The sequence below is a fragment of the Onychomys torridus genome, chromosome 9 (assembly GCF_903995425.1).
Source record: "Onychomys torridus chromosome 9, mOncTor1.1, whole genome shotgun sequence".
Lineage (NCBI taxonomy): Eukaryota > Metazoa > Chordata > Mammalia > Rodentia > Cricetidae > Onychomys > Onychomys torridus.
This window is the reverse complement of record NC_050451.1, coordinates 33,731,729-33,751,819: the sequence shown is the minus strand read 5'-3', so window position 1 is coordinate 33,751,819 and position 20,091 is coordinate 33,731,729. Positions and strand designations below refer to the sequence as shown.

Here is a 20,091-nt window from a genome sequence, read left to right as displayed (position 1 = left end):
AACAAAGGCCTCCCAACAGATAGAACACCCACAAGACATTGTCTCTGGGTTGGGTTGAGTGAGGAGGGTATCCTGAGACCTGCCTGGCGATTGAACACCATAATCTTACAGAGATTCTGTTTAGAAGACAAAACAGAAAACAGTTTAGTTAAGTGAGCCATGTGTGGGGACGCCACAGCCAGGACAGATTGGGACAAGGTGTTCGAACATCTGTGTCACCTGCTCGGTGAAAGCGGAGTGAAGAAAATGTGTTCTTTACAAAAAGAAATTGTTCACTCATTTATTGGGTGGCACATACTGCCGTGCAGGTATGAAGTTTAGAGGACAGCTTGGGGAAATCTGTTCTCTCCTTCCACCATTTAGGCCCCAGGTATCAAACCTAGGTTATCTGACTTGGCAGCAAGCAGCTGTACCCACCAAACCATTTTGCTGGTCCAAGAAAATTGAGTCTTTAATTTGGAAGATAATACTACACTAACCAGTGCTGATAAAACCACAGTTTTGCATTTAATAAAATGCTTCAGTCTGTACAATCTTTTCCAATATGTCACTGATACATTTAATACTTCCAGAAACCTTGAAAGGTAGATACTCAATTCAACCAGTGAAATCCAGGCTGTATGACCTATTCCAGTTCACACAGCTCATGCATACTGCCAGCATAACCAGAGCTTAACTCTCCCAGTCTGGTATTCTTTATTACAAACCACATTTTTTTCTGTCATGTTCTAGCATATTGGAAGAAAAATTGAACTTCAGAATGGCCTTGAAGAATGGGGAATGTCTAAACATTTAAACATTGGAAGTTAGGGTGTAAAATACAACTAAGAAAAAGCACATTTAAATAAAGATCAGGATTCACTTGTGAATGTACAGAAAAATGGCTGAGGAAGAGCAGTCTGTACTTCTGTGATAATAGCAAGAAGCACATCCCTGGGTTCATAGAAGCAACATAGTCTGTGGGTATCCTGGAAGTGGTGGTTGTGGGCACTGTGATTCCTAGAGGCAGATTTGGGGACAGTCATCCTGACTGCAGTGCTTTTTTAATAACCTTAGTCAACATACTTCGTGTCTGTGAGATTCTTCATCTGCAAGATGAAGTGTACTAATAGACCTACCGCTTCGGGTAGGAAAGGCCAGGTGAATATTTTAGAGACACATGCATGGCCAATAAGCTAGAGGAAATTGTGGTATCTGCTGTATAGAGAAATTAAAATTAGAGACCACTTTAGAGCCCTGTAATGCCTCATAGCTCCACTCTGTGACCTTTTGTCTCTTGCCCCCACCCCCTTGTTATCTTTTTCCTCCTAAGTAGATACTATGCATGAGTTTTCGGTGCTCAGTATTTTTGAGGCCCTTCCTAGGGATTATTGGAGCATCTTATGGAATTCAAAGTTTTAGGCAGAATTAAAATGAGAGTCATTAAGTATTGCATTAGCATATAATAAGTATATTAAGCTCTTTCAACTTTCCCTATCTGCTTTCGTCTCCACAACAATCCTGTCTTTGTTTTTTGTTTATTTGTAATTGAAGGGCATGGTGCTTTGCCTGCATGGATCTTTGTGCACTACATGTGTCCCTACTGCCTGCAGAGGCCAAGAGGGCTTTGGATAGCCTAGAACTGGAGGTACAGGCAGTTGTGAGCAGCTCCATGCTGCTGTTGGAAATCAAACCTGAGTTCTCTGCAAGACCGCTGGGCCAACTCTCCAGCCCTGCCTTCTTTCTTTTTTGAAACAGGATCACATTCCTGATACTGCAGGCTAGCCTTACATTCACTATGGATCCCAACTGACCTAGAATTCATGAAGGTCCTCCTTGCTCACCCTCCTGTATCCTAAGATTATAGGAATGATCATGGGACAGCAACCATTTTTAACTTTTTGTTTTAAGATAAGGTCGTGCTGTGTAGCCCCGACTGTCCCCAAACTCAGACCCCTTCTGCCATGTTTTCCCTAGTGCTAGAATTAAGACATACACCACTGTGCCTAACTTTACCTTTTCATGGTAAAATAACTTTAGTTTTTAGAAAATTACAAAAACAGAACAGAATCCCCACATAACATTTCACCTACCTTCCCCTACTGTTTTCTTTTTTTAATGTATGTGCATTGGTGTTTTGCCTGCATATATGTCAGTGAGAGGGTGTCAGTACCCTGGAACAGACAGTTATGAGCTGCCATGTGGTTTCTGGGAATTTAACCCAGGTTCTCTGGGAGAATAGCCAGTGTTCTTAACCACTGAGCCATCATTCTAGCCCTACTGTTAACATCTTTTGGGGGTGGGGATGGAGTGGTGGTTCAAGACAGTGTTTCTCTGTGTAGCTTTGGGCCTTTCCTGGAACTTACTCTGTAGCTCAGGCTGGCCTTGAACTCACAGAGACCAGCCTGCCTCTGCCTCCTGAGTGCTAGGATTAAAGGCATGCCCCACCACTGCCTGGCTTCTGTTAACATCGTAAATAACCAAAGTTTAATGGCCAAAATCAGAAAATTAACATACACCCTGTGCAAAACAAAAACAGGATAGATTTTCTGATCTTGCTAGTGATTTCTCTTGTTTTCCTTAGATTAGTGTGAAGTATCCATACGTGCATATAAAGGTCAGAGAACAACTTTGGGAAGTTATTTCTTTCCCTCCACCTTGTGGGTTCTGAAGATTGAGCTCATTAGGCTTGTCAACAAGCACCCTTAGCTGCCTCAGGCTGGTTTTTTCCTTTTCATGTTCCAGAATCTAACATGGAATCCCACATTACATTTGTATCATGGATTGTTAGCAGCTTCCAGTCCATGAGAGTTTTTCAGTCCTTCCTTGATACTTCAGAAGTCCTGATCTTTCATTCTGTAGAACGTCCCTCTCTCTATTTGAGTGTGTCTGATGTTGAGTGGGTTGATGTTGTACATTTTTAACAGGAAAACCACAGAAGTGATGTGCTCTTCTCAGAGCATCATATCAGGGAGGTTAAAGGATGTCACAGAGTCTTATTGCTGGTGATGTTAACCTTGATCACTGGGCTAAGGTGGTATCGATTGGTTTGTCCTTTGTATCTTACTCCTTCCCACTAGAGTGGAGAACAATGTGGAGGAGAGTTCTGGGGACCATAGCAATACCCTCTTTTGTCCAGGAATGTTAGTATCAATTGATTACTAGTTAAGGTGACATTTATCAATTCTCTCCACTATAAAATTACTGGGTTTTTTTAATATTTATTTATTCATGTATTTTAAGTATATAAGTGGCCTGTCTTCATGCACACCAGAAGAGGGAATCAGATCCCATTACAGATGGCTGTGAGCCACCATGTGGGTGCTGGGAATTGAACTCAGGACCTCTGGAAGAACAGCCAGTGCTCTTAACTGCTAAGCCATCTCCCCAGCCCCTGGTTTTTCTTTCATAAAGGGAGATTTGAACCCAGGACTTTGTGCATGCCAAACATGCACTCTACCACTGAGTTACACCCCCAGCTCCAATATCTTTTAGTAGAGTATTTCCTTGGTTTTTGTCAGTAAATAGAGTCTTAGAGATGTTTGTGAACCTGCTCAAGGTTATCAGTAAGTCTAGGTTTGCTATATTCTGAAGTCTTTGTAATTGCATCTTTCTGTTAGGATACGTGGTCCTGCGTTTGAGGGAGAAGGACCTAAGGAGATGAAGAGGGGGAGTACTGTGGACTTACAATCTACAGAGTTGTGAAGATAAAAACTGAGGTTTTGAGAAAGAATTTACACTACATGAAAAGCATTTCTTACAAACAAGCAGTTGCTCCTGAATACATAGTGAGATACTTGGATTAGGTGCATACTAACAGTGATCCTAGAGTGAGCAATAAAAAGATTTGATGTGAACTGTGGATGTGGATACAATCAAAATAAAGCTTGCATAAATCTAGAAAAGTTTCTGGCTTGTATTTGAAAAGTTTATTTCAATCTTGAATTGCCACTTTTATGAGATTAAATTTGAGGCATAAGTTTCTTTTATTAAATAACAAAACTCTGACAGTAAACTGTGTCTTCCCAAAGAGTTGGTAAAAAGAAATCATGGACTCTTACCATTAATTTATTCTTCATAGGGCTGGAGAGATGACTCAGTGGTTAAGATCACTGACTGTTCCTCCAGAGGACTTGGGTTCAATTCCCAACACCCACATGGTAGCTCACAACTGTCTATAACTCCAAGATCTGATACCCTCACATAGACACACATGCAGGCAAAACATCAATGCACATAAAATTAAAAAAAAAATAAATTCTAAAAAAATTATTCTTTATACCATTTTGAAAACTTCTTTTGTTAAGAAAAAAATTTTTTTTACTTGTGTTCAGTGGCATATACCTGGAGTCTCAGCTACTCTGGAGGCTAAAATAAGATGATAACTCAGATCTAGGAGTTTAGACCAGTTTGGGCAGTGTAGCAAGAAACTCAACTCAAAAAATGAAGAAAAAAAAAATGAGGCAAGGTGACTCAATGGGCATTACTGCCAATTACTGCCAAACCTGCTGGCCTGAGCCTGATGTCCACAACCTGCATGGTAGGAAAAAACTGACTCTTTCAAGTTGTCCTCTGACCTCCACATGCACACAAAATAAAATAAATAAGTATTCCTAATTGATTAATAAAAAACACATCTAGTGCATAAGACTCTGTTCTCAATATACCTCTGCCTTTTATTAAATATGAACTATATGTTATCATAGAAATCTTTTAGTAGTAAAATATATTTGTACTAAGGAGATTGGCTTAATATAGATGAGTCATTCTAATGAAATGTGCATTATTTAACATAATGAAAACTTCGTTACTGTATGGCATTTTGGGTCTTTTTCTTTCTTTCTTTCTTTCTTTCTTTCTTTCTTTCTTTCTTTGTTTTTTGTTTGTTTTTGTCTGAGAATGGGAATAACAACTTTATTATAGTACAAGGGTCAAGATAGATGGGAAAGTATAGATGTAGCAGGTAGTAACTGCTCTGATTAGTGCATGTGCCCATTCTGGTGGCCATGAATCAGCCAGCAGTGCCTCTGTTGTATGTCATGTCTCTCCAGTGCCACCCGTCAGTACTTACTTTCTTATCAGAGTTCAGGCTTGTTCTCTTTTAAAATAAACAACAAAAACAAGCTACCCCAGGCTAGTTTCAAACTCATTATCCTGCCTTCACTTCCCAAGCGCTACAATTAAAGGCATGCCACCATGCCTGACTGTCAGACTTTCTTACATATCAGTGCTGTTGTGTTGTCTGTAACTGTTGTAAACTCTTAGAACTCCTGCTTTGCTTACCTAAGTCTCCCTCTTTTTTATTTAATTGTTTTTCTTCCTGTATAACCTACATTTAGAGAGTTAAACATTTTTCCTTTGGCTTGTGTCTCTTTCTCCTTAAACGTGTGAAACTTTGCACAGTGATAAAGCCAACTGCCTGAAATGTCCGGTCCATAGCAAGCATTAGAAATGCATCCAGTGTAAGTCCTGGATTTTCTCTAAGATGGCTGGAAAGATGAACAAGGGGTGTAGCTCAGTTAGTATAGAGTTTGCTCAGAATGAGTGAGGCCCTGAGTTCCATTCCAGCACCACATAAACATACAGGCCTGCAATCCGAGCAATCACCTGAGAGGTGAAGGCTATATGGAGAGTTTGAGGCCACCCTAGGTATATGAAACCCTGTCTCAAAAGCACATAATTAATTGATAATAAAGTGGTTGAAAACATGACTTTTAAAACTAATGCCACTTTTTTTTTTATTTCATCTTTCTTTCCTTTTGTCTTTCTTCCTTCTTCCTCCTTCCTTCCTCTCTGTCTCTCTTAGATAGTCCAAGCTGGCATTGAACTTGCTGTCCTGCCTCAATTTCCATGGTGCTAGTATTGCAAAGTGTGGGTCTCTACACTTGGCTCCATAATTTTCTATTTCAAGTTAAAGTGTTTACCATATAGAGTTTTATATCTGTATGATATGAAAAACAGCATCAGAGCCAGGCATGGTGGTGCACGCCTTCAATCCCAGCACTTTGGAGGCAGAACCAGGTGGATCTCTGAGTTGGAGGCCAGCCTGGTCTACATAGTAAGTTACAGGACATCCAGGGCTACATGGAGGGACCCTGTCTTGAGAAAGAAGGGAGGCCGGGAAAAGAAAATAGCATCAAGGTTTTGAGAAATCACTTGTTTTGTGTTGGGTATTGTTTGTTTGTTTTTTGGGTTTTGTTGTTGTTTTGGTTTTTGTTTGTTTGTTGTTTTGGTTTTGGTTTTGAGACACGGTTTCTCTGTGTAGCTTTAGAGCCTGTCCTGGATCTCACTCTGTAGCCCAGGCTGGCCTCAAACTCACAGAGATCCACCTGCCTCTTCCTCCCAAGTGCTGGGATTAAAGGCATGCACCACCACTGCCCACCTGTTTGTTTGTTTTGAGACAGGATTTCTCTGGGTAGCCCCAACTGTCATACTCTGTAATTATACTCTGTCAACATTTAAAATAACAACAACAACAATTTTAGAAAAGAAAAACTCCCTTCCCTTGGGCATAATGACTCCCACTTATAATTCCAGCCTGTGGAGGTAGATACAGGTAGTTTTAGGCCTGCCTGGGCCTCACAGGGAGACTCTGCCTCAAAAACGATGAATAAGTCTTTAAAAACTCTCATAAATTTGAAATTTGACTTGATAATTACTTGCTTGTGATAAGGACTTTTTTTTTCTTGTGGTGGGGACTTCTGGGGCTTTGTGCTGGCCAGGCAGTCAACTCGACCAGCTGGCAACGTCCCCATCCAAAAACACTGTGCTGAGTAGCAGGAGATTTAAGAAGCTTGGGTTTGTTTTTGTTCTGGATACTGAACCTGGGTCCTTTCATAAATCAGGCAAAATGTTTTCAAATATTTCATGCTTATGTATGTGGTGTGTTAGTCCTTATCTTTCAGAGATAACATACTTGCACATTTATAAATTAAATAATGAAGCACCTGAGGTTTGCTTTGAGATAAAATGCATGGCGGCAGGTATAAATGTGAAGTTTGGGCAGGCTCATGATCGGCTCCCCAGGAGCTCATGTGCTGTTCTCTGTGTGGTTAAAATTTCTTTTCAAATGTTCCCTGGTCGATATGCAACAGAAGCAAAAGTGTTAACATGATAAGAAAATTTCCCTTACTCTACTAATTGTGACTTTTTCCCTCTTCTTAATAGACTAAAGACATTAAAGAAGTAGCCAGAAAGGCGCAGGCTCTTCCAAAGGTGAACTCGAAGAGGCAGCGGACCGTGATCTTCACGCAAGGGAGAGATGATACCATCGTGGCTACAGGTACGTGGGAGCTATTGCTAAACTCGGTGTTAAAGAGATCAGTCGTGACAACATTCTATGTTCTGTTTCTCATGTCCTTTGTACAGTTTGACTTTGATAAGCCTCCCTCAACCCCTGTGGACATGATTTTCCTTTCAAGATTATAATTTATGGAAAGTCAATTGATGTAGCTTGTTTACTTTTGAAGGTTGGGGGAATTTTCTTAGTCCAGAAATACTTTCTTTTCAAAAACAATACATTTTACATATAAACACATGCATCAAAATAAAATGCATTTATTCATTTATGAGCAAGTAAAATCCAGAAATGTTTCCTCTTCTGTTTTTTTTTTTTTCTTGTCATTGTTGATTTGTTTTTGCAATACTAGGAATTTATTTTTATCTTTTGAAACAGTCTCTCTATGTATTCTTGGCTATCTTGGAACTCACTCTGTATGCCAAGCTGGCCTCCACCACACAGAGCTTCACTCACCTCTAACTCGTACCCAGCCCATTGCTGAGAATCTTATCTAGGGCCTTAGCATGCTAAGCAAGTACTCCACTGTTGAGTTATACCCCAGCCGTTTTATTTTATATAACCTTTTATCTTAAGAAAATGTCTAGTTAAACACCTGCACTGGCCTTCAGTTCCTACGTAGCCCAGACTGACCTTGAACTTGTAATCCTTCTGCCTCAGCTCTCCCAAGAGCCAGGTTGCTGTTACAACCTCAGAGTCTCTTTAAAGAAGGAAAATCTCATGTCTTTCTTATAGCAGCCATAGATATTAAATAGGGATTTCATCTAATGTACAAACATTATTGGTTAAAATAATTAAGAATTTTCAATATGAGGCTATGATATGATATTTGAGCTACTATTCAAGCTAAATATAAATCTTTAAATTCTGTCTGAATGGTTCATCTTAAATCTAAGCAGTTAGTTAATGATTTTCGTAAGCAGCAATATGATTATTACCAATGTGTTTTTTCAGTACTTAGCTGAACACTGAATATAACATAATCTTTAAAGATCTACAAAATAAATTAATATACATAAAATGTTGAGGGTTGGGGATTTAGCTCAGTGGTAGAGCGCTTGCCTAGCAAGCCCAAGGCCCTGGGTTCGGTCCTCAGCTCTGGCAAAAAAAAAAAAAAAAGTTGAATGTAGTCTAAATATAAAGTATAATTACACTTCTCATTTGTGGATAATGTTGACTTCTTTGTTGTTGTTGTTGTTTTTTGGTTTTTCGAGACAGGGTTTCTCTGTAGTTTTGGAGCCTGTCCTGCACTAGCTCTGTAGACCAGGCTGGCCTGGAACTCACAGAGATCCCCCTGCCTCTGCCTCCCGAGTGCTGGGATTATAGGCGTGCACCACCACCGCCCCGGCAATGTTGACTTTTTTATCAACAAAGCTTGAAGAAAGGCATTCTACTGAAAGTAATTTTGTGTGTGAGTTTTTGATACAGTTTCTCATTCTTGAGCCCAGTCTCTTCTTGTCATCTCTATGTACCCAGGCTGGGCTCAAACTTGGAGCAGTTCTCTTATCTCAGCCTTCCGAGTGCTGAGATTGTAAGTGTAAGTGCTACCACATCTACTGAAGTGACTTTAAAAAAAAAAAATTATTAACTTCGATGTAAATTGGTGTTTTGCCTGCATGTATGTCTGTGTGAGTGTGTCAGATCTTGGAGTTACAGACAGTTGTGAGCTGCCATGTGGGTGCTGGGTATTGAACCTTGGTTCCCCTGAATGAGCAGTCAGTGCTCTAAACTACTGAGCCATCTCTCCAGCCCCTGAAGTACCTTTTTAACAAAGTAAATATATAAAACCTGAAAAGAGTCACTGATGAAATTATTGACCAATTTGAGTAAAGAGAGACACAAAAACTAATTTACTTAACCTTCTTGTTGTAGACTTGTCAAAAGACAAAAGATTTGCTTTAAAAGAAGTCAGTGGATGGAAGAGTTAAGTGAAATCCATGAAACTGGTCAGGAATTGATTGTTGACTGTTAAAGTTGGACACTGGACACAGGGGGAGTTATGGTGCCGTTATACCCGTTCATGTATATATTTGACATTTTCAATGCTGAAAACTATTGAAAAACTAAAAAATGTTTGTTTGTTTTCAAACACATTCCACCTTTAGAAATGATATTTCTTGTTAAGTGACTTTCCCAAATAGAGAAATATCACTACTAAACTTTGAATTCTAGAAGGGATTTAAAATAAGGAAGATCATGTAAGCAAAGGCAGCAGGTAATATGTAATCCTTCACTGCTGTGACAGGAAAAGACATGCTGTTAATTTTTGTGAGAAAAGAAATAACCCATGAAAGAATATCTCTGCATGACACCGATGAGATCACTGTCTTCTTACAGTGTGTGGACCATTCCTATTCCTGTCTTAAACCATGCAGGCTTCTTATAGAAAAGGGAGTACTACTTCCAGACTCATTAGAAGCCTCTGGGTTACTCTTTGTGGAGACATTCTTTTTAAGTCTTCCTATAGCCAGAAGCATGTATCACACAAGTGTCTTCCTCACTTTCAATTTGCATAATTTTCTCCAGACTGCAATTTAGCCTCCCTAGCTTGTAACTGAATTTTTTTTCTGAACTTACTTTACGCTTTATTGAATCTATTAAACCACCCTTAAGAATGCTTATAATCAGGAATTTATTTGAGGCAAGACACTAGCTAATCTTGCTGTTCCTGCCATATGAAAATGAACTTAGAGGATGCAGTATATTGCGATGCATGATAAATTCAAGATGGATAGAGAATCTGTTCAGTGGTGTCAGCTACAAAAGCAAACATGATAAATGTTAATGCGGTTTTGAGCCCTGGGATAAGCTATTCAGTGCACAAGCGTAGCTGAATCTCTTTGCTGTGTTGTTATTCATGGCAGCCAAATAAATGTCAATAATAAAAGAGAATTAAAGATTTTCATTTCCCAGAGGCAGTCCTCTAATACAGCTTGATCTTTCATTTCATTTGTAATTCGTTCTTCTGTCAGGATGCAATCATTCGCTAGGCTCTGGGTGTCATGTTAAGTCATTTAATAATGATTAAGAACATAAAAATGCTTGGCCTGTGGGGCAATCCACAGAAGAGATGCCAATTTGTTATTGTTTTCCCTCCTTTCCTATTGACTATGGATGGTCAGCCTTTTCCCACCTCCCAGCATTAAAGTACTAATGGGAGATAGGAGGAAAGTGCCCCTTAATTTACAATAAGTGACATTCCAGAATGGTACAAGACATGCTAACACACTTATTAAAACACTAATTAGGACTCAGTGTGCCTTAAACCTCACACTGCAGAGTACTTTCAAATGATCACACTGTTAAGTTTAAGGCATTTAGCAACAATGTTAACAAAAATCAATTCCCTTGGCATTTCGTTCTAGAGACCTATCTCTTTTGAGATATGATCTTTGTAACCACTTTTTCTCATAGAGACTTGTAACTGAAAGGCCCATGCTGTCGTATGCAAATCATCTAGTAAATTTTGAGTAAGTGTAGACCCCCTGTTTTTAAAGTGTCTTCCCCACTCTGACAATCCCACTATGAGCCACGTTACGATAGGCATCCTCGGGGAGGTATGTGAGGAATGCCAGTAGAAGGATCTGGAGGAAAGCTATATTTCTAGAAAATTTTCCCTTAGGTGATATAGCTATTCTGTCTATTCTCATATCTCACTTTGAGAATCATTTAGTTAAATAAATGACTAAATGGCCAGGTTTTATGATTCTATGGAACGATGGAAACAGAATAGCCAAACATCTTCTTCAATAAGTCAGGCCTTGATTCATTCCTCATTTTCTTTACTCAATCAAAAAATATCAAGGACTAGGGACTGGAGAAATGGCTGTGGGTAAGAGTATGTGCTGCTCTTCCAAAGGGCCCCAGCTCAATTCCTAGCATCACCTGTAACCCCAGCTCCAAGGAAGCCAGTGCCCTCTTCTGACCTCTGTAAGTACTCAGTAGCATATAGCATACGTTCACCCAGGCACATAAATAAAAATATTAAAATAGAAAATGTAAAGTGTCAAGGGGCCATAAGAACATAAGCTATTCTATCGGAAGACCCACGTTCAATTCCCATCCCCCACAAAACATCCCAACCATCTCTAAATCCAGTTTTAGGGGAATCCGATGCCCTCTACTGGCCACACATGTGGTGAGCAGACATACATGTAAGCAAAACACCCATACACATAAAATAATTGTAAAAATGAATGAAGATAGGAAAAACTGTCTGGAACTCGTTGACCCTTTGGACAAACTACAGACTGAATTATTTCCACCTTTGAGGTACATCTAACAGTGTCCTGTGTTGTTTCATTACAGGTAGATGGAGGTGTTAAGGTTACCTGTCATCCTCTTGAGTCCTTCAATAAACTTGTCACTTCACTCCTCAGTTCCCATGTTCTTCGAAAACACTAAGTGCCTCCTCCATCACTCTATACTGAAGAGTGTGTTACTGTGACCCTAGCAAGCATGAAACTCAGAAAGCACACAACTGAAAAAGATGCAGGCTCTAGGGCTTAGAAAGAGCTCAACAGCTACAAACACCTTCTGTAGGTATTTGGATCCCTACGTTCATCTAACAAGTTGGTGCCCCATATTCACCAGTAGCCCCGGTTCCAGAAGGGTTGGAAACAGGATGACTGGCCTTGCTGCCTTACACCCTAGTTAAGAAAATGCATGTGCATTATAATAAGCTGTGTGTGTGCAAGGCGCATCCCAGCCTTTACCCTTCTCTCACTTATGTATCTTCCTCTCGCCTTGGATCTGAAGTGCAGTGTCTGCTTGCCCCATCGTAAAGTTCTTTCCCCTTGAAAGAACCAGTTGCACCTAGGAGTCTGTCCTCTGGAGTCACTTAAGCCGCTTCTTTATTCCATCCACGTTCCTAAGGCCACAGTATTCATTTGTAATACAGGTACTGTCATTGGCTACAAATGCATAGCCTATCTTGGTTTCCTTTTATATCCTGGTTAATTTTTTTAATAAGCAACGTTCATTCTTTGTAATGTCATTCTGTGCATTTAACAAACACATAGGGTCTGGTAACCATTATGGTATTGAAGATTTTCATCTTTCAGTCCCAAATTTGCAAAGAATTGGACCAGTCTCCATCTCACCAGTATATGGCACTCTAAAGGCTCTTTGCTAGCACTTGCTACTGTTTATCTCTTTATTTCAGCCATTCTGGTGGGAGCATGATGGAATTTTCCTGGCATATAAGAATTGTGGCAAAGCAATTGTCATCTGCTTGTTGGTGCTTGGGGAACTTCAGGGACATTTCCATTGAAGTCTCTTTACCATATTGTGGTTGGTTGTTGTTGGTTTTTTGTTTTGTTTAGTTTTTAATTCTTTATAATTTTTTAGCTTGCATTTGATAGCATTTGTTTGTGACAGATCTTGCTATGTAGCCAGTGCTAGCCTCAAACTTGTAATCCTTCTGCTTCACACCTGCCCAAGTGCTAAGGTTATAGTCATCAATGCTTCTTCAGTATACTTAGATATCCAGCCACCTGACCCCACCCTACCCCACTTAGGAGTTTCTCAGTATCTCACTGAATAGTTTTCTCTGCCTTTATATTCTGTATCTTGGCCATCTCTTTGTTGTTTTATTCTATTTCTGTGATTTAAACAAAACAAAACACGCCAGGTGGTGGTGGCGCATGCCTGTAATCCCAGCACTGGGGAGGCAGAGGCAGGTGGATCTCTGTGAGTTCGAGGCCAGCCTGGTCTACAAATCGAGTTCCAGGAAAGGCGCAAAGCTACACAGAGAGACCCTGTCTCGAAAAAACAAAAACAAAAAAACAAAAAACAAACAAACAAACAAACCACTTTCACCAAAAGCAGCTTAGGAGAGGAAAAGGTTTATTTCAGCCTACAGGTCATAGTACATCATTGAAGGAAGTCAGGGCACGAACTTGAAGCAGAAACCATGGAGAACCCCTGGCTGCTGGCTTGCTGTCAGGTTCATGCTTAGCTAACTTCTTTATACAGCCAGGACCATCTGCCTAGGTGGGTCAGACCCTCTGACATCAACTAACAGTGGAGAAAGTCCCCCGCAGACATGCCCACAGGCCAGTCTGCTCTCAGTGACTCTAGGCTTGTCAGGTTAACAGTTGAAGCTGGCTCAGGCACTCTTCTAGACCACAGGTTCATAGGTTTGAGCTCTTTCTATTAGCCATGTCCAGAGGACTTTGTTTGGCTTTACTTCTTTTGGGGAGTGGGAGAGGGGTCACATTTCAACCATTCCATCTTTGGGTTTGTTTTTTGAAGCGTTGGAAAACTTTGGAGTTAGCTTCCGATGGAGCGGAACGATTCTGGTCCAATGTGAGTGAGTCCTCTTTAGTGGGCAGTCTTTTCATGCGCTCAGTACCCATTACTACTCCCGGGGGAAAACGAACAACAGTAACATAAACAACACCCAAAGACACTTAAGCAAAAGGAGAACAAGTAGTTAGGGGCAGCTGCTACCAAGAGTCAGAAAAGAGAAAGTGGCAAAAATTATGCAAACTGTGAAGTGAGAATTAAGAAAGGTAAAAGAAATAACTAAAAGTTAAATAAAGGGGTAGGCCAGGAAAAATGGAGTCTGGCTAAACAAAGTGGGAATAGAGGGAAAGAGCACAGGATGAGTCCAGTTAGAAGATAGATTTTAAGATGTGTAAACAAAATTGGGTAAATGAGAATAAAAATGAAAAACATAAAAGATTTTGAAGTAAAATTATTACCAAAGGATAAGAATTTTAAAAACTGAGAAGAAGGACTGAAGGAAGTTAGTTTTTGTAAAATAAGGCAAAGGAGCTGTGAGAGGGTCACTGGGTAAGAGCACTTGCTGTCCCAGCCAACAACCTGAATTTGATTAGAAAATCCACTGGGGGTGGGGGGGTGTTGTTTGTTTGTTTGTTTGTTTGTTTTAGGAAGACAAAGCTGGGCAGTGATGGCCCACACCTTTAATCCCAGCACTCGGGAGGCAGAGGCAGGAGGATCTCTGTGAGTTCAAGGCAGCCTGATCTATAGAGTGAGTTCCAGGACAGCCAGGGCTACAAACAAACAAACAAACAAACAAAACTTGTCTCAAAAAAACAAAAAGAGACGACTACAATGAAGAATTACAGAGGCTTCTTTCCGAGTTTCCCAGTATTGGAACTGGTCTGAGGCGGGCTGTTTGCTGGATTGTATTGTAGCTCCTCTGTGTCCCAATGGTTTCTGCTGCTGTCCTGTGATGGCTGAAGACTGGTCCAGTCACAGGTGGATATGTTTTCGGTGTTATGACTGTGTTCACTTTGGAAACTTCTTTTCCTGTGTGCCTGATGTCCGTGCTAGCCTACAAACCTTACAACCCGCAGATCAGGCAGGTTCCTTTCTCTCCAGAGCAGGGTATGTACACGCACTACACCCTCACGCCGCTTTGTGAATCCAACGCGTCAAAATTCCTGGGTAAGAGTGACAGCCCTTAGTATGTGAAGACTTGAGATAGCAAATGGCCTGGAAGGGGAACAAGGGTAATGGGCATTCTGCCTGCCCCCTGAGAGTTTTCAGGCCCTGTGCATCAGTAAACTATGTGTCATCCCTTCATCCCTACTCATCCCGTGTTGAAGATGGAGACTGTTCCTACTTCCTTCTTCTTCAACTTTCTTTTCCTCCCTGCTTTGAACTCTCTGGCACCTGCTGCACGACCCCTTGTTTCTACCCTCAGAAATAACCTCCCCTACCCTGATTCTCCTCACTCAGAGTTGCATGGAGGAAATGTTCCACCTCACCCTGGAACTCCCACCCCAGATGTCCACAGGTAGAATCAACATTAAAGAAACAGTCCCACTTCCAGGGCACATCTTCTCCACTGAATTCTCTGTGAAACACTGTCCCCCTCTGCGGCCCTCATTTTCACAAAGGAAGTATTTTAAAGGGCATTATTTCCTCTGCGTGTTGTTCAGACTTGTCCAGCTTATTCGTCTTAAGGAAGAACAGTGGCTGGAAACCTAGAGAACAAAGGCCTTGGAGGTTGCATGGTCCCTTCACAGGGTTCCTTTGTCTGTCTGTGATACTGCTGTAGCGTCTCAACATCTGGTGGCTTCTGAAACATAAACTGTGGCCTTGGCTGTCTGTGCTATAAGATTGGATTTGCCATTTTATTTCTACCATAAATTAGAGATCATTACAAGGTTGCTGCAAAGGATCAACTTTGCTGTTTGTTATGATCAAATCAACAGTGTTTGCAGTCAGCTAGTCTGAGGTCTGTTAAGCATTTAAACCTTAAGCCTTCATAACAAATCCGTAAATATTGAAGATCTTCAGCCTTAACTCTAGGAACTTTTGGAACTCAGCACATGGGGAAATCAAAATAGGTTTGGAAATAGACTTAGTATTTCTCAGTTTCTATGATAACATTATTTTGTATAGTCAAATTTATCTTACTAGATTTTATGTATGTTGGGGGAAATGGGGAAATTATGTTTTTTAATTCAGTTTCTTTTTGAGATCTTATTTTTATTTTATGAGCATGAGTTTTTGTCTGAATGTATATCTGTGCACCACATGCTTGTAATGTCTGCAGAGGCCAAAAGATAATGTTGGGTTCTCTGGAGCTGGAGTTACAAATACTGTAAGCCTGCATGTGGGTGCTGGGAACCAAACCTGGGTCCTCTGGAAAAGCAGCCAGTGCTCTTAAGTGCTAGCCATCTCTCTAGCCCTAAACCATATATATATATTTGTAATTGAACAGTTGACTACAGTAAGCCTTTGGGTGTCTGCTTATTGGTATTTGAGCATATGAAGCATACCATAATGGAGGTCATTAGATTTCCTTGGCAGGTGACAATAAGAGCCCAACTCAGCTTGCTACTTGTTAACTTATCTATAAAGCATGGCCACATTTGCCACCATTGACAATCGAGACATTTGGTCCGAGGTCCATCTGTAACTTGGTCTATGTATGTTACTGTGTATTAGGGAGTCTCAATTCAGCTTCTAAGCGTAGCTAGCTTTTCCTCATGGTAACTCTGTGTTTACCTAATAGGAAAATAGAAATGCCTATTTACTGTTGGGTGATGACTTTTCTCTTGGTAAATTATACTAATCATGATTTTGAATGTCTACCTCTTGGTTTAGTGGTTCAAAAACCAAAAAACAAAAAGGAAAAAGTTATTTAAGTTAGATCAGAGGTCCAGAAAGAAGGCATAGTGGTTCAGTTAAATAAAGAGGAGGAAGAAATATACACTTGCTAAAATATGTGTCTCTTTCTCAAAGATTTTTATGTACACATGACAGATAAAATATACCGTGGTATTTACCCAAAACTGTGCTATAAAAATAGTGCAAGTGTGAGTTCATGTCACCCTGCTGATCAGAGAGACAGTAGACTAGCACTTTTAGAGTAACACGGGGCCAGGATGTAGCTCAGCTAGTAGAGTACCTGCCTAGCACGAAGCCTTGAGTGCAATCTCCAGTACCAGTCATGGCGGCACACACCTATAATTCCAGCACTCGGCAGATGATCTGAATGTTGTGTTTCATACCTGTAATTCCATCATTCAGAAGGCAGGAGCATAGCCAGCCTACTTCATGACTTCCAGGCCAGCCAGGGCTTCACAATAAGTCTCACCCTGTCTCAAGATACATGTGCACGCGCGCGCGCACGCACGCACGCACGCACGCACGCACGCACGCACGTGCATACTGCTATGGTGGCACAAAGCCTATATATGTAATTCCAGTGCTGGGGAGGTGAGAGCAGGTGGCTCAGGAATTCCAGCCAGACCTGGCTGCCTTATGAGTTTGAGGCCAGTATGGATTACATGAGACACTGTATGGAAAAACAAACAAAAAATGAGGATTTCAACTGGAATATAATGGTATTTTGATGCAAATAAGAACTAGAAATAGAATGCTCACCTGACATGCATGAGGTCCTAGATTCAATACCCAGCAAAGCCAAAAAATAAATAAAAATACAAACTAGAAACAGCCTTATTATCATCTGTTACATCTTAGAAATTTGGAAAAAACAAAACTTGAAAAATACAAGTGAAAATCCTTAAAATAGGTATGTTGTTTGACTTGGGAACTTTACTTACCAGAATTAATCCTATAAAGTAATTTAAGATAAGTTGTTTGGGGAGATTTTGTATGTGTGTGTGGTGTTAAGGATCTAACCGAGGACTTCTGAATGCCATCCAGGTCCTGTTGCCTCTAAGCTCTAGAGCCCCAGCCTCTTGCAAGGATATTTATTACAATCAGGATTTTAAAATTCTTGTTGTAAACATTTTGTACCAAAAATCTGTATTTTTAAAAAAAGTACATTTTTTCTATTGACCTTTCACTCCAGTTTCCATTGTCCTTTTTAAAAATTTGTGCGCATAGACACACCCATGCCACGGTACCTTTGTGGAGTCCAAAGACAACTTTCAGGGGTCTGTTCCCTCCATCCCCTGTGGGTCCCAGTGATGGACCTCAGGCATCAAGTTTGCATAGCAAGTGCTTTTACCTGCTTAGCCATCTCTCTTGCCCTCCCTAGCACTGTATGGAACCATAGTACAGTGCTCAAAACTAGAAAATGGTATAGAAAATATACCATTTTGTCAACTTAGAAACTGAATTCAAATCATTTTAAAACCAGGGAATTAATATTGATTCATTACTGTTAATGAAGCTACAGTCCTCATTTGGATATTCTAGCTCGCCTACTAATACTCAATTCTGGTCAAGACATGTTCCAGCCTCCTATCCTGCACCTAGTAGGTAGGCATGTCCTCTTAATGTCTTACATACTAGAGTCGTTCTTCAGTATTTGTCTCCCATCATTCTTACTTCCTTTTTAGATTTTTTTTTATTGATATGCATATGTGTGTGTCTGTGTGGGTGTAAGCCTCCTGTGTACAGGTTCCTATGGAAGCCAGAAGAAGGTATCAGATCCCCTGGAGCTGGAGTTACAGGTGGTTGTAAGTCACCTAATGTGGGTGCTGGGAACTGAACCCAGGTCCTCTGGAAGAGCAAGAAGTACTTTTAACTGCTGAACGATTTCTCCAGCCCCATTATGACATTTTTGAGGAGTGCTCCCCAGCTATTTTGAAGAAACTCTCAGTTTGTATTTGACTGATTTTTTTTTCTCATGATTAAATTCAAGTTATACATTTTTGGCAAGGATATCACAAAAGTACATGTGATATCATGGCAATGTTAACTTTGATTCCTTTACTTGTTGAAAGTTATAGTTATTATTTTTCTTATACTACTAATGAATAAATTGCTCATGAAAAGAGACTTTCCAGTTTGGTATATTTCTTTTGGTTATTCTTGCCATAATAATCATTACTTCTGTGGTACTGGTTAAATAATGATTTTTTTTATTATCCCTTATGCTTTATTGAGTGGAATTCTACTGTCACAAAGGGCTTTCTCCTATGATTTTTGGTTATTTGGTTTGGGTTTGGAGTTTGAATTGAACCTAAGGCTTTTACACGTGATAAGCACATGCTCTACCAAGCTAAGCCTCAAACCCCTCAGGAACCATTCACAAAGATATGCTAACAGAAGTGTTACTGTGGGGGAGGGAGTAAAAAATAAAATGGCCTCCAAAAGGAATGGCACTATTAGGGGGTGTGGCCTTGTTGGAGGAAGTGTATCACTGTGGGGGCGGGCTTTCGGGTCTCTTTTGTTCAAGCATCCCTTGGTGTGATAGTCAGTTGACTTCCTGTTGCCTGCAAGATGTGGGACTCCACTATTATCCTAGCACCACATCTGCCTGCACGTTGCCATGCTCCTCATTGTGATGATGATAGACTGAAGCTCTGAAACTTTAAGCAAGCTGCCTCAATTAAATGTTTTCTTTATAAGAATAAGAGTGGCCAGGTGGTGGAGGTGGCGGCGCACGCCTGTAATCCCAGCACTCGGGAGGCAGAAGCAAGTGGATCTCTGTGAGTTTGAGGCCAGCCTGGTCTACAGAGCTAGTCCAGGACAGGCTCCAAAGCTACACAGAGAAACCCTGCCTTGAAAAACCAAAAAAATAAAAAAGGAGTGGCTTTGGTCATGGTCTTTTCACAGCAATAAAACTCTAAGTAAAATGGTGTGTATGAGAGAAAGGGGGAAGAGAGAGAACATGAGTGTGTGTTGTCTGTCCTGCTGGCTTTCACCTCCCAATTTTCCTGTTCTTCCTTTCTTGTTTCCACCAACCTTTTGCAGATAACTCATCTCTATTTCTTATGTTTCTTGCTTTTTTTTCTAGCATCTTCATATTATATATAATATATAAATCATATACTCAAGCCTGGTGGCCTGAGTTCAATACCAGGAACCCACGTAAAGATAGGAGAGAAGCAACTCCAGAGTTGTTCCCTGACTTCCATCATCAGCATTGTGGCACCCTACCCTCAACACACACAGACACACCATGCACACATGTAATAATAGTAAATATAGTAAAGAACACTCAGGTGAGTGTTCAGAAGAAAAGCCTTCAAATATGGATAGCATTACAAAAAGAACCTGAATTGCTGTAAATATTCCAAAGGCCTGAATCTAAATAATCAAATTAATTCCTCTTTCATTTGTTTTAAAATACTGCTGTTTGAAAAATGACCAGTCATTGAGAAATGAATGAAGTCTGTAATTATGCTTTCATATTTGATGGGCCTGTCAGCCTTCCCAAAAGACAGTACTTACCAGAATGCTTAAAGCTGTTTGTCTCGTGATTCTGTAGCTCAGAAAGTGTCTTAGAAAGTAACCTCTGTTTTCAAGTCAATGTCCATTTGTGGGGACAAAGCCCCCTGGGTACAGCAGTTTTACCTAGATCATTAGCTGGTGAGGGTGAGTGATTACAGAGGCAAGTCAAGTGTTGATGC

At 40.5% G+C, this 20,091-nt stretch overlaps 1 protein-coding gene across 1 annotated transcript in view; it reads left to right on the top strand.

Moving 5' to 3' along the window:
- Positions 1–20,091, top strand: part of Adk (adenosine kinase) — a 418,246-nt gene that overhangs the window by 343,238 nt on the left and 54,917 nt on the right. The window contains exon 9 of the mRNA XM_036199883.1: positions 7,147–7,261. Within this exon, the coding sequence (XP_036055776.1) occupies positions 7,147–7,261 (115 nt within the window). The remainder of the gene's footprint in view (positions 1–7,146; positions 7,262–20,091) is intronic.